The following is a 15,911-nucleotide window of genomic DNA, read 5'->3' on the forward strand; positions in this document are numbered from 1 at the left end:
AAATGAGAAATACATCATTTACAGCTCAATACTAAATTTTCAGTTGAAGGGAAACTACAGGAGTTCATTAACAATGCATTTTCTTTAACCAGCATTCATTGTATTCATAAGCATGTTAAGAATGGTGAGCTGGAATTAGGCACTGATTATGGTTCTTTGTTTTAGGTGGGGACTGAAAGCAATTCCAAGCTTTTTTTTTGCCTTAATTTTAGCTTGTTGTTGTTAACGGTACTTGAGGACATAAAGATCCCCAGTGTGTAGAGAGCAATTATGTATATTCAGTATTAGTTCCTTAAAATTCAAGCGGAAAGTGAAGGCATTTAGAAACCAGCGCATCTATAAATGGCTAAGTCAAATATTTCTCGCACTTCTGCCACCTACGGCAAAACATTTGCATCACTGGCCTGTTGAATTTTATGACGTGTTGATCAGGTTTAGTTTTTTTCTGTGCACATTACCCTGGTCAAAATAGGCTAAATGGCACGTATTTCTGTGCTTAAAGGGAATCTGGGAGAACCTTTAATAAATTGCTGACAGGGTGCTGTAATTAGTAGTCCCCTTGTGAGCATGGTGCCTTTTGGTAATTTGTCCGTGCAGTGGATTATGCACAATCTCAGGTCTCCTACTGTAATAAAGTGTTAAACAGGAGTTGTGTGTGCCACTCTGGCACACCTCCCCACTCCTTCCTCCTCCCTCTTCTTAATGAATAATCAATGCTCCCCGGCCTCCTGCCCGCTCAGCTGTCAGCCAGTGTCTCTGATTGCAGATCAGTCCTCTGTAGGCAGGTTATGTCTGAAAGAAACACTGAGATAGAATCTCTTACACAAAATGGGTTGAAGCTGTGGTCTAGGGGTAACTCTCCTGTTTAAAACCCTGCCAGACATTCTTTGGTTCAAATGCCTGTTGAAATTGAGTAGATGGCCACCATTTAATGGCAAATAATTGCCGTTACTTTAAAACAATTTGAAATAATGGCCACTATTTGCCATAAAATGGCAGCAATCCACTCAATTTCAAAAGTGTGTGAACATAGCCTTTCTGTGTTTTCAATCCACTCCTGGTTTTGGTTGCAGAATACTAAGCAAAATACTGAGCAAAAATACATAGCCTTAAAAATGATAGAAGAATGAGGAAAAAAATAAAGACCTATATTTAATTTCCATCAGGGGATTTGAACCAAAGAATGAACTGCTGGCAGGCCTCCACACAGGTGAGTTACCACTAGACCACAGCTCAAACACAATTGGATAAGAGATTCAACCATATCTGAGTGTTTTTCAGACATATAGTAACCTGCCTACAGAGGACTGATCTGCAATCAGAGACACTGGCTGACAGCTAAGCGAGAAGGAGGTTAAGGAGGTGATAATTCATGAAAAAGGGAGGAGGAAGGAGTGGTGAGGTGTACCAGAGTGTGGCACAAATAACTCCTCTTTGACACTTTATTACATTAGCATTGTGCACAGGGCTGTATTTACCACTAGGCACCCGTGGTCGGGTGTCTAAGGCAACACCTTTCAGGGGGCAGCACCAGGGAGCAAGGGAAAGTAAAAAATATATATATTTTTTTTATTTTTTAACCTCTCATGTCAGACTTGCCAGTAAATCTGGTGTCTATTTGAGGGGGGGTTTATGGTGGAATTATTCAGGTGTGGTATTGCGGTGTTATCCTTTCACAGTATGCCAGTATTGTTCAGGTCTGGTATGGCAGTGTTATGCAGTCACAGTATGTCGGTATTGTTTAGGTCAGGTGTGGCGGTGGTAATTGTGATGCCTGAAGCTATTACCTACCAATCTATCAATCTAGTGGTGAGAATTCCTTCAGACAATATGCAGACTGCTCTAATCATTGATTCTGAAGTCACTCTCCCCCACGATCCCCAAGACAGGCCTTCATGTTTAGTACCTAGAGCAGCAGCAGCTGTTAATACGGCCCTGATTGTGCATAATCCACTGCATGGACAAATTACCAAAAGGCACCATGCTCACAAAGGGACTACTGCCAGCTCCAGCACACTGTCAGCACCATAGGCAGGGCCCGGGAGCTGACAGATTCCCTTTAAAAGAATAGTTACCATTTTTTTTATATTCTAAGAACATTTATTGAAATAACAGGACCAGTTTAACACTGCCCTTGACACTACATTATACCCAACTATGCAGCATGCACAGTACACACAAAACTGCATCATACACACCCAGCTTTGCTGTATCATACATACCAAACTCTGCTATATCAAAATAGATGCACACAGCTCTACTACACACCAACAGATACACACCATACTCAGGGTCGGACTGGGCCACCGGGGAGCCGGGGAAACCCCCGGTGGGCCCCTCCCCCTTTCTCCCCCCTGGTGGGCCCCTGAACAGGAGGCTCCCTGTTCAGCAGATCCAGGCCCAACATAAGCTTCTGCAGACTATGGCCCCTAGGACACTCCTGTCACCTCCTAACTATCCTGGCAGGGGCCCCACGTGTCCCCCCAGAACGGTCTCTGAGAGGAGAAGCCCCGGCACTTCCTGCATACAGAGTGTCTATGGGCTTACTCTGTGCAGGGGGCGTGTCTTAGGGCAGCAGGAAGGCTCTGTGTGCTGTTATCTGTATGGACCAAGAAACAGTGCAGAGAGCAGGAAGTGCCGACACAGGACGGCTGGAGGCAGCACAGAGAGAGGTGAAAGGATGTGTAATGTCATCTAATGGCCTCCAGCCGTCCTGCTGGCATCCAGAGTGCAGGTGCCTGTCCCCTCTACATTGTGCAAATGCCCCTTCCCCACAGCACAATAGCCACCTCCTCCCTCCAGCCCCGTACATATTCCCTCTCTGCCTCCAGCCCTGTATATATTCCCTCCTCCCTCCAGTCCTGTATATATGCCCCCTACCTCCAGCCTTGTATATATCCCCCTCCAGCCCTGTATATATCCCCCCTACCTCCAGCCCTGTATATATCCCCCTCCCTCCAGCCCTGTATATATCCCCCCTACCTCCAGCCCTGTATATATCCCCCTCCCTCCAGCCCTGTATATATCCTCCCTCCTTTCAGCCCTGTATATATCCCCCCTACCTCCAGCCCTGTATATATCCCCCCTACCTCCAGCCCTGTATATATCCCCCCTACCTCCAGCCTTGTATATATCCCCCTCCCTCCAGCCCTGTATATATCCCCCCTACCTCCAGCCCTGTATATATCCCCCCTACCTTCAGCCTTGTATATATCCCCCCTACCTCCAGCCCTGTATATATCCCCCCTACCTCCAGCCCTGTATATATCCCCTCTACCTCCAGCCTTGTATATATCCCCCTCCCCCCAGCCCTGTATATATCCACCCCTCCCTCCAGCCCCCTATATCCCCCTGCCCTCCAGCCAGGGGCGTAGCTAGAATTCATGGGGCCCCATAGCAAAAAACTGTATGGGGCCCCATGAATCCTGTAGCCCCCCCCCCCCCCCCCGCCAAACACAGACAATGACGCACATATACACGCACAGAGGCACCATTAACATATATACAGATACGCCACTGACATACACACATATATACGCTGTAATGTCATTACACTAGTGCTGATGTATACACCATGAATAGACTGTACACAGGGAAATCATCTCAGTGTAATAAGAAATACTCAACCAGAAATAAAAGAAAATGCAGCAGATATTAGTGGTGGGTTCTTTTATTAGAGCCCAGCATTAATAGAAGCTGCTGCAGAACATCTTTGGGAGCAAACACACACATATACACCAGTGCTACAGACATTGCTGACATACACACACACATATACACCAGTGCTACAGACATTGCTGACATACACACACACACACATATACACCAGTGCTACAGACATTGCTGACATACACCAGTGCTACAGACATTGCTGACATACACACACATATATACACCAGTGCTACAGACATTGCTGACATACACAAACACACACATATACACCAGTGCTACAGACATTGCTGACACACACACACACACACACACACATATACACCAGTGCTACAGACATTGCTGACATACACAAACACACACATATACACCAGTGCTACAGACATTGCTGACATACACACACACACATATACACCAGTGCTACAGACATTGCTGACATACACACACACACACATATACACCAGTGCTACAGACATTGCTGACATACACAAACATATAGCCACAGATACATACACATATTGACATATAAATATATACACAGATACATATATACACACACTGACATATACATATACCCACAGACACATATATACACTCACTGACACACATACACAGCACTTACAGCTCCCAGGCTTCCCCCCTCCTCCTCCTGTAGTCCGGGCTGCTCTTCACATAGGTATTGAGGACCTTTGAGTCATGTGACCCAAAGATCCTTAATCCCTCTCCTGCGCTGTCTGGCAGGTCCTGCTCCTCTGCTCAGCCCGCTCACCCGGCACTACAGTGAGGGGGCTGAACAGTTCAGTGGGGGTCCCTCTTCCTCTCTGGACCCCTGGGGGAGCGGGGTACCTACCATGAAGGCAGGACAGGCTTCCTCGGGCCCCCTTCATGCAGGGGCCCCATCAGGGCCGATTCTGGGGTTTCTGCCGCCTGAGGCAAACCTCAGGCGGCCGCCCCCTCACAACCCCCCCCCCCCCCGCCGTAACCGAATCACCCGCGCCTGCACCCCGCGCACCCCCCCCAGCCGCCGTAACCGAATCACCCGCGCCTGCACCCCCCGCACCACCCCCCCCCCCTGGGCCGGCCCTGCAGCCACTCACCTGTCCTGCAGCAGCCGTCCCGTCCCGCTTACCTCTGTCCCTCGCTGACAGTCAGCAGCTGTCATCGCCGCCAACGCTCACCGCTGTCTCCCGACCCTGCAGCCGCTCACCTGTCCTGCCGCAGCCGTCCCGTCCCAACGCTCACCGCTGTTCCTTTCCGCGCTCCAGTGCCGTCAGTCAGCAGCTGTCATCGCCCTCCAGAGAGTCGTGAGTGCCTGGGGTCAGCGGGGGCATCGCGGCCCCCGCTGACCCCGGGCACTCACGACTCGCTGGAGGGTGATGACAGCTGCTGACTGACGGCGCGGGACAGCGGTAAGCGTTGGCGGCGGGACGGGTGAGCGGCTGCAGGGCTGCTGTCTGCCGCCCCCTGCAGGGGCGCAGAATCTGCCGCTTGAGGCGGAATACTCATTCCGCCTCATGGCAGAAACGGCCCTGGGCCCCATAGCAGTCGCCTTCCCTGCCTTCACTGTAGCTACGCCACTGCCTCCAACCCTGTATATATGCCCTACCTCCAGCCCTGTATATATCCCCCATCCCACCAGCCCTGTATATATCCCCCCTCCCTCCAGCCCTGTATATATCCCCCCTACCTCCAGCCCTGTATATATCCCCCCTCTCCTCCAACCCTGTATATATTCCCCCTCCCTCCAGCCCTGTATATATCCCCCCTACCTCCAGCCCTCTATATCCCCCTGCCCTCCAGCCCTGTATATATGCCCTACCTCCAGCCCTGTATATATCCCCCATCACACCAGCCCTGTATATATCCCCCCTCCCTCCAGCCCTGTATTTATCCCCTCAGCCCTGTATATATCTACCCTTCCTCCAGCCCTGTATATATCCCTCCTCCCTCCAGCCCTGTATATATCCCCCCTCCCTCCAGCCCTGTATATATCCCCCCTCTCCTCCAGCCCTGTATATATCCCCTCTCCCTCCAGCCCTGTATATATTCCCTCTCCCCCAGCCCTGTATATATCCCCCCTCCCTCCAGCCCTGTATATATGCCCTCTCTCCCTCCAGCCCTATATATATCCCCCATCCATCCTGCCCTTTATATATGCCCCCTCCCCCCAACCCTGTATATATCCCCTCTCCCCCCAGCCCTGTATATATCCCCTCTCCCCCCCAGCCCTGTATATATCCCCTCTCCCTCCAGCCCTGTATATATCCCCTCTCCCTCCAGCCCTGTATATATCCTCTCTCCCTCCAGCCCTGTATATATCCCCTCTCCCCCCCAGCCCTGTATATATTACCTCCCGCCAGCACTGTATATACCCTCTCCTCCAGCCCTGTATATATCCCCCCCCCCCAGCTCTGTATATATTCCCTCCCACCAGCCCTGTGTGTATCCCCTCTCCCCCCAGCTCTGTATATATCCCCTCTCCCCATAGCCTGTATATATTCCCTCTCCCCCCAGCCCTGTATATATCCCCTTTCTCCTCCAGCCCTGTATATATCCCCCCTCTCCTCCAGCCCTGTATATATTCCCCCTCCTTTCAGCCCTGTATATATCCCCCCTCTCCCCCAGCACTGTATATACCCTCTCCCTTCAGCCTGTATATATCCCCCTCCCTCCAGCCCTGTATATATCCCCCTCCCTCCAGCCCTGTATATATCCCTCCCTCCAGCCCTGTATATATCCCTCCTCCCTCCAGTCCTGTATATATCCCCCTCCCCAGCCCTGTATATATCCCTCCTCCCTCCAGCCCTGTATATATCCCTCCTCCCTCCAGTCCTGTATATATCCCCCTCCCCAGCCCTGTATATATCCCCTCTCCCCCAGCCCTGTATATATCCCCTCTCCCCCAGCCCTGTATATATCCCTCCTCCCTCCAGCCCTGTATATATCCCCCTCCCCAGCCCTGTATATATCCCTCCTCCCTCCAGCCCTGTATATATCCCCCTCCCTCCTGCCCTGTATATATCCCCTCTCCCCCCCAGCCCTGTATATATCCCCTCTCCCTCCAGCCCTGTATATATCCCTCCTCCCTCCAGCCCTGTATATATCCCCCTCCCCAGCCCTGTATATATCCCCCTCCCTCCAGCCCTGTATATATCCCCTCTCCCCCAGCCCTGTATATATCTCCTCCTTCCAGCCCTGTATATATCCCCTCTCCCTTCAGCCTGTATATATCCCCCTCCCTCCAGCCCTGTATATATCCCCCTCCCTCCAGCCCTGTATATATCCCCAGCCCTGTATATATCCCCCTCCCCAGCCCTGTATATATCCCCTCTCCCCCAGCCCTGTATATATCCCCTCTCCCCCAGCCCTGTATATATCCCCTCTCCCCCAGCCCTGTATATATCCCCCTCCCTCCATCCCTGTATATATCCCTTCTCCCCCAGCCCTGTATATATCCCCTCTCCCCCAGCCCTGTATATATCCCCCTCCCCAGCCCTGTATATATCCCTCCTCCCTCCAGCCCTGTATATATCCCCTCTCCCCCCAGCCCTGTATATATCCCCTCTCCCCCCCAGCCCTGTATATATCCCCTCTCCCCCAGCCCTGTATATATCTCCTCCTTCCAGCCCTGTATATATCCCCCTGTTATCGCTTATCTCATGGTGTATACTGTATATAGTGTTACCGCTTATCACTGGTCTCATGGTGTATACTGTACATATTGTTACTGTTTATCACTAATCCCATGCTATATATAGTGTTACCAGTTATCACTGATCTCATAGTATATACTGTGCTGATGGCTGGATCATTAGTCCGTCTGTTATGTTGTACGTAATGGGCTCAATACATTATAATGGAACCTATCAACTGCAATGGGTGCTGAGCCCGTCACTTGCAATATGACAGATGAGCAATGATCCAGCCATTGTTGGGGGTCTCAGCACTGAAACCCTGGCTGATCAAACTTTTTACATGTCAGTCTGACAATGTTTTAATGACCACTTTATGCCTTTCATGCTGGACATTAGGCCTCACTCTCGCTTAAAGCCGCTGTACTAACGTAAAAGGTTTGTCACTGGTTAAATCCATCTATGTAGGGTGGGCCCCTAGAGTCAGTTTCCCTAGTGGGCCCAAGGTACCCCAGTCCAACACTGACCATACTACTATACCAATATACAGACACACACCTCTGCTATATCACCATACACAAACAGCTCCAGTACATACAGTCACACATAGCTCTGCTACATAATCATACCCACAGACACGCACAGTGCTACTATACCAATATACAGACACACCTTTGCTACATTACCACACACAAACAGCTCTGCTACATACATGACTAAGCACATGACTGGGACATCATTGAAGGTCCTGCAGGAATTATTCTCTCAACTGATCACAGTTGAGAGAATAATAGTAAGGTTTACCAAACCTGAAATGTCACATGTCTGACAGTCCCGGCTTCTAGGCTATAGACCTCAACTGAGCAAAACTTTTTTTTTTTTTTTTTTTGTAACAATACCCATTTACACTATGGGCAGGATTGGCAACATAATTCTACATTCTCACCACCTAGCTAGCGGTGTTAGCAGTTTGGGGAGGGGTTAGAACTGATTTTAAAAAATCCCTTTAAAAACAAATGACTTTAGTAAAAAAAGAAAAAGGCTTTGTGTATCAAAGCTTCATTAATTTTTTCATTCCAACAACGTCAGCTCTGGTCAGGCGATGGACACACAGGTGCTCAGCTGACTACGAGGCAGACCTCCGATATCTGTGCTGCAATGACATATGTATCTGTGTGACCATCCCATAACCAGGAAACATCTTCCCCAACTGATAATAGAATATTACACAGCCCGAGCAGCTTAGTAATGAAGTCAATCTCGTTGATCGGTGCTCGTTTACTCAGCCTGTTAAATAGTTCAGTATTCATGTGGCATGGGCTTCTCCGGGCAATGGCGATTTGTTTGGACCAATAACAGCCCATGTAATAGGGCCTTTACCAACAAAGTATTCCATTGGTGGACTAAAAGTACAGTAGATATTTACACAACCTTTACTTGCTGAACTGGCTTTTATCCCTTTAATAAATTGTAATGACCTCTAAATGGCTAATAATCTACTTTTCCATTTTCATTGATAAAGTTGACTCAAATTGTAATATTTAGAAGCAATAGCCATGACTATGGGCGGTTAAGCCTGTAATGCGTTAGTGGTATATTGTGTGTGTTATATATATGTACTTATATGAAACAAAGCCTGAGATTCTAAAGAGACTCATTAGATGGACACTGGAATTTCTATTTAGATGTAATAGGTATAAATTCCACAGATCGCATAAGATGTGTGTGCAGCATGGTTATATATATATATATATATATATATATATATATATATATATATATATACAGTGGTACCTTGGTTTAAGAGTAACTTTGTTTAAGAGCATTTTGGTTTAAGAGCTCACAGTTTTTCAAAATTGTGACTTGGTTTAAGAGCATTGCTTTGGTTTAGGAGCTCTCTGTACTGGGTGGGAGTGTGAGTGGGGGAGGGGCATGGTCTGCATAGCGGGATCTACAGCCCTGTACTCTGACCTAGGAAGTCTCCCTCACCTTCCAAATCATAGCAGATCCACTTCAGGCTGGGGCTTACATCAGGGGACAAGACTGTGGAGGTAATCTCTTCATAGATGTAACCCCTCTCTCCCCGGACAGAGAGTGCTGCTATACTGTGCCCACATCTGTCCTGCTCATTCCTTCATGCTCCCTGCAGTCTCTGTTCGCCCTTGTGTGCCCCATCCTCTCCATTACTGTACAGTAACTTATAATATCACATATTCCGCTGTTTCTGGATGTTTGTTTCATTTGTTTTACATGTTATTCAGAATAATAAATCATTATTTTTTGGGGGTGGGGAACCAATTGTCTGCATTTCTATAATTTCTTATGGGAAAATTTGCTTTGGTTTAAGCACAGTCCCGGAACAAATTATGCTCGTAATCCAAGGCACCACTATATATATATATATATATATATATATATATATATATATATATAATAGTTTAGATAATTGACTAATCTAGGGATAAGACATTCTGCACAGATAATAAGATACATCTGTTTAATATTAAGTGGATCATTAATAGTGATGGGAGAAGCCACCACCAGTGGGAGATGTAATTGGTAATTAATGGTAATAATGGCTACTGGATTTGCCTTAGGCTACATAAGTAATCTGTATAATACATACAGAGGGGGAGACCCTAAAGGAAGGTGGGGAAATGTTTTACTAATAACATTTGATTTAAATCTGACCATATATAGAGAGAGAGCTCCATAGGGTAAGCAATGCTACAATATAATCCTCATAGCTCTTTTGCATATTATTGACAACTTAAACCATATTGGGCAAAATGATATTTAAAATGATATTCTCTAATATTATCGTCTTATCTGTTATACTAATGATTGTTGATTAAATCACTACTGCTACAATACATAGGGGGCTCCTGCACCCATACAGATACATAGTCAGCAGGAGACTTTAGAATAATTAAGCTACAACTTTATAAGACTGAGTTCACACAAAGGTATTTGGGCAACATTTTTTTTTATTATTTTTTTTTTAGCAAAACCAGGATTTTTTCAGTATAGGCATTCTATGTATCTGCTCTAGCCCTGGTTTTGGGCTACAAAATCTGACCAAATACTACATGTGGACACAAGCTTTATGATCAGAATCTTTTAATATTAAAGGTGGAAATTGATTTGTTCTCTCAATATTTTAATAATTGTTGTTGTTGTTGCAAAGCTATAACTCCCACCCTAAGACAGTCCATGCATGCTAGGAGTTGTGGTATAATACAGGTTGGGGAACAGTATTCTATTTAAATCAATTAGTATTGATATAGCATATCAATTATACATACTTGGCTTCATTTGATATATAGGAATTCACAGGATTGAATATAGAGCACATAAGAATTATCTGTAAGTCCATTTCCCTAAAGGCTGTTCATAAATAGAATATGGGGTTAAGTTATTGATAGTCATACAGTTCTACGATCACCATCACAGACAGTTGTAAGATCACCATCACAGACAGTTGTAAGATCACCATCACAGACAGTTGTAAGATCACCATCACAGCCTCTGAGGCAGTGATCCCCAATCTCATGCTCTTCAGCTACTTTAGACCTTCAACCCCGAGCATGCCCTGACAGCTGTACCCTTAAAGTTGTGGGTTAGCAGCAGCTGGAGAGCAGCAGGTTGAGAATCACTGGCTTTTGGAGAGTGTCTCTGGATCACTGCCCTATGGAGAGTATCTCTGGATCACTATCCTATGAAGAGTGTCTCCAGATCACTGCCCTATGGAGAGTGTCTCTGTGTCACTGCCCTATGGTGAGTGTCTCTGGATCACTGCCCTATAGAGAGTATATCTGGATCACTGCCCTATGGAGAGTGTCTCTGTGTCACTGCCCTATGACAAGTGTCTCTGGATCACTGCCCTATAGAGAGTATCTCTGGATCACTGCCCTATGTAGAGTGTCTCTTTGTCACTGCCCAATGGTGAGTGTCTTTGGTTCACTGCCCTATGGGGAGTATCTCTGGATCATTGCCCTATGGAGAGTATCTCTGGATCACTATCCTATGAAGAGTTTCTCCAGATCATTGCCCTATTGAGAGTGTCTCTGTGTCACTGCCCAATGGTGAGCGTCTCTGGATCACTGTCCTATAAAGAGTATCTCTGGATCACTGCCCTATGGAGAGTCTGGATCACTGCCCTATAGGTAGTGTATCTGGATCACTGCCCTATGGAGAATGTCTCTGGATCACTACCCTATGGAGAGTGTCTACAGATCACTGCCCTATGGAGAGTTTGGATCACTAGCCTATAGAGAGTGTCTCTGGATCACTGCCCTATACAGAGTATCTGTGGATCACTACCCTATACAGAGTCTGGATCACTGCCCTATAGTGTCTCTGTATTGCTGCCCTATGCAGAGTGTGTCTGGATCACTGCCCTATAGAGAGTGTCTCTGGATCGCTGCCCTATAGAGCATGTCTATGAATCACTACTCTATGGACATTGTATCTGAATCACTGCCCTATAGATAGTGTTTCTGGATCACTGCCCTATAGAGAGTGTGGATCACTGCCCTATGGAGAGTCTGGAGTACTGCCCTATGGAGAGTCTGGATTACTTCCCTATGGAGAGTCTGGATCACTGCCCTATGGAGAGTCTGGATCACTACCCTACAGATAGTGTCTTTGAATCACTGCCCTATAGATAGTGTCTCTGGACCACTGCCCTATAGATAGTGTCTCTGAATCACTGCCCTATAGATAGTGTCTCTGGATCACTGCCCTATAGATAGTGTCTCTGGATCACTGCCCTATAGATAGTGTCTCTGAATCAATGCCCTATAAATAGTGTCTCTGGATCACTGCCCTATAGATAGTGTCTCTGAATCACTGCCCTATAGATAGTGTCTCTGGATCACTGCCCTATAGATAGTGTCTCTGAATCACTGCCCTATAGATAGTGTCTCTGGATCACTGCCCTATAGATAGTGTCTCTGGATCACTGCCCTATAGATAGTGTGTCTGGATCAATGTCCTCTGGAGAGTCTGGATCACTGCCCTATAGATAGTGTCTCTGGATCACTGCCCTATAGATAGTGTGTCTGGATCAGTGTCCTCTGGAGAGTCTGGATCACTGCCCTACAGATAGTGTGTCTGGATCACTGCCCTATAGATAGTGTCTCTGGATCACTGCCCTATAGATAGTGTGTCTGGATCAATGTCCTCTGGAGAGTCTGGATCACTGCCCTATAGATAGTGTGTCTGGATCACTGCCCTGTAGATAGTGTGCCTGGTCACTGCCCTATAGATAGTGTCTCTGGATCACTGCCCTATAGATAGTGTGTCTGGATCAATGTCCTCTGGAGAGTCTGGATCACTGCCCTATAGATAGTGTGTCTGGATCACTGCCCTATAGATAGTGTCTCTGGATCACTGCCCTATAGATAGTGTGTCTGGATCAATGTCCTCTGGAGAGTCTGGATCACTGCCCTATAGATAGTGTGTCTGGATCACTGCCCTGTAGATAGTGTGCCTGGTCACTGCCCTATAGATAGTGTCTCTGGATCACTGCCCTATAGATAGTGTGTCTGGATCAATGTCCTCTGGAGAGTCTGGATCACTGCCCTATAGATAGTGTGTCTGGATCACTGCCCTGTAGATAGTGTGTCTGGATCACTGCCCTATAGATAGTGTGTCTGGATCAGTGTCCTCTGGAGAGTCTGGATCACTGCCCTATAGATAGTGTGTCTGGATCACTGCCCTATAGATAGTGTGTCTGGATCACTGCCCTATAGATAGTGTGTCTGGATCAATGTCCTCTGGAGAGTCTGGATCACTGCCCTATAGATAGTGTGTCTGGATCACTGCCCTGTAGATAGTGTGTCTGGATCACTACCCTGTGGAGAGTGTCTCTGGGTCACTGCCCTATGGAGAGTATGGATCATTCACTACCCTATGGAGAGTGTCTCTGGATCATTGTCCTGTACTGAAGCCTCCCCAGTGCACACAGTGCGGTCGCTGTCCGTGGTGCTGATGCTGCCGGCAGTGAAGCGCTCTCAGGCACAGCACGTCTACTTAACGCTTCTCTCTCCGTTTACACCTGTTGGCAGGCAAGGTTTGGTCTAGATAAAGGACGATTTGTCATCGCTGCTGTAAGGAAATCATTGCGTGCTATCATATATATCGCTCTAGAGAAAGATATCTGTGAGCATCAGGGCTTTAATAATTAATCATTGCGATAAAACGAAGTGGGGGCTGTGAAGAAGCTGAAGCACCCCCCTCCCCTCCTCCTCCTCCTCTTCCTCCTCCACTGCTACAGCACCAGGCAGGTGAACTTCTACTCTACAACGAGGAGGGGGAGGGGTTCCTGACTTTCCCAATTCATTGTCAGGGCATTAGACTGGACTAGATCCCTTGCACATATACCAAACCATCCCAATATACCCCAAGTCTTGCCCCAGCTCCATGCACAATGCACCCCATAGCCATGCTCTTACCTGTAGTATACTGTCATTATCTGCAGCAGAAATATCACCTGGGCATTAACTCGTACCTGCCCAGAGACCAGAGATCCCACATGTCATTTCCATAGCACATAGTAAAGGATATGGCCAGTCGATGAGCTTCTTAGCGTATTTCCTTATGATGTTGTCCTCTCCAAAGATGAACAATGACCTGTTCACTGTAAAGCAATTCTGCCGGACAGGGATGGGGTTATATAAAGCCATGGTCCTTGCTCTTTGGGCTTTGGATTGCTTGAAAGCTGCCTGGGTCCCCACTGGAGCAGCTGGGGACCCTTGAAGAGTCTTGCTCCTTTCTGATCCTCCATCGCCGGACCCCAATCTCCCAGCCACCGCCTCTCCAAAACGAGCCATCCTGGAAGTTAAAAGAAAGAGATGATGATAAGGAGGAGGATGAAGAAGATGAGGATGAAGATCAACACCAATACAATACTCACTCTGGATGGGAGATGTGTCTATATGTAAATCCCCAAGCCTTAGAACAAGAATCCAAGAAAAATGTGCCCTGCAGCCCACGATGCTACAAAGCAGTCTATAGATCTAGCCAAGCAATGAATGGTTAATCAGCCTGTAGATCACATACTATAGGAGCACTGCGCCTAGGAAACAGTGCACACATGGAGAGCTGCGATTATCATGGAGTTGGGAAGCAACAATTCTATTCACATAAGGAACACGTCCCAAAGCCCAGGGGGGGCAGGCGATGCTGGAGTAAGAGATCTCATCACGTGTAGCTAAAAGCAGATAGACAACTGCCCCCAAACCACCTCCAGGTGCCCCCATCTACCAAGAGCATGGCACCAAGGAGGGGAGGCAGGGAGCACTGCAGCACAGGGAGCTGTGGGCAGAGATGTCAACTTCCTGACAATGAACCTGGATGGTAGTGACGCTGAAGCTGAGATGGATAAGAGGAGGCAAGAGAGATGTTACACACAGGGAGACGCCAGCTAGCCAATGCAGCCCTGGGTGGGGAAATCAGACAGAATGAAATCACTTACAGATGGGCAAGGCAGGCAAGCAAAGCATGCAACAAATTATAAGCAGCAAAGCAGCAGCAGCACATGCTATGGAAGTCATCCAATAAGTGTAAAGCACAAACCCTGCACACATTAGAGAGAAGCTCTCTGGTTCCTACCTTGCAGAGCTGGAAGTGGGATGGAAGAATTAACATGTAGATGCTCTGCTAGCAAAACGCCTCATTGTATACACACACACTTCCTTATGGAGACAGTACAGTACATGGTTATACCCCACCCCCTTCCCTTTCATCCAGCCTAATTGAAGGTGCTTCTTGCAGACTGTATATAAAAGTATATATATATATATATATATATACTCTTACACAGAGATCTTTATGTTCATACAGCCCCACCAATCACTCCCCTCACTCTTTCTTTCTTATCTGGCCTCCCAGTCTATATACATTTTTTTTAGTGGATTCAAGAAGCTGAAGGGAAAGAAATCAACAGCCTGATGGAAATGTCTCCTTGGGGTTCAGAGCTAAAAGTTTGGAAAGACACAGATGTGGGCAACTTTTCCCTATGGAGTATTTGGCAGCATGAAGCAGAATGGATCATACAGATTAAATAGCTTTGGAGGTCTGGAAACTTCTGCTGCTATGAGACAAAACTGTTCTATTATTCGTATACAGTTACAAGTCCCAGGGCTGGTCACAAAGATATCACCTTTAGGGTGCCTTCACACGTACCGGATCGCTGTGTATTTATCACTCATAAATCCACAGTGATACTGATTGCTATCAAGTCAATGTATGTGTATTCTCGCTGCGTGTTTGGTGCGATTTTTACATCAGAGTTTTGATTTTCATATACCACAAAAAACGCAACTACTTTCATGCGAATTTGATGCATTTTGTGCGAGAAATACGCAGCGATACGGTACATGTGAAGGCAGCCAAAAGGTGACATGGGCATCACAACATATACAGTATATCTATCCAGATATGTAGACTACTTATCCTTCAGTTACTGAACTCCCATTGGACTCCTTGATAATTACTGCATATACTATACATGTCCGTACAGCAGAGATGCCTGTAGCTCGTGAAGAGATGATATAAAGGAATGTTTTGCATATATCTATCTATCTATCTATCTATCTTCATCAT

The 15,911-nt window shown here is 46.9% G+C and overlaps 1 protein-coding gene across 4 annotated transcripts in view; it reads right to left on the reverse strand.

The window, feature by feature from the left end:
• The window catches only part of CACNA1E (calcium voltage-gated channel subunit alpha1 E), a 548,978-nt gene that overhangs the window by 288,231 nt on the left and 244,836 nt on the right, over positions 1–15,911 (reverse strand). For all 4 annotated transcript variants that reach the window (XM_069981148.1, XM_069981149.1, XM_069981150.1 and 1 more), the window contains one exon: positions 13,872–14,138. In XM_069981148.1, coding sequence (XP_069837249.1) covers positions 13,872–14,138 — 267 coding nt within the window. The remainder of the gene's footprint in view (positions 1–13,871; positions 14,139–15,911) is intronic.

This window comes from Dendropsophus ebraccatus, chromosome 8 (genome assembly GCF_027789765.1).
Source record: "Dendropsophus ebraccatus isolate aDenEbr1 chromosome 8, aDenEbr1.pat, whole genome shotgun sequence".
NCBI classification, from domain to species: domain Eukaryota; kingdom Metazoa; phylum Chordata; class Amphibia; order Anura; family Hylidae; genus Dendropsophus; species Dendropsophus ebraccatus.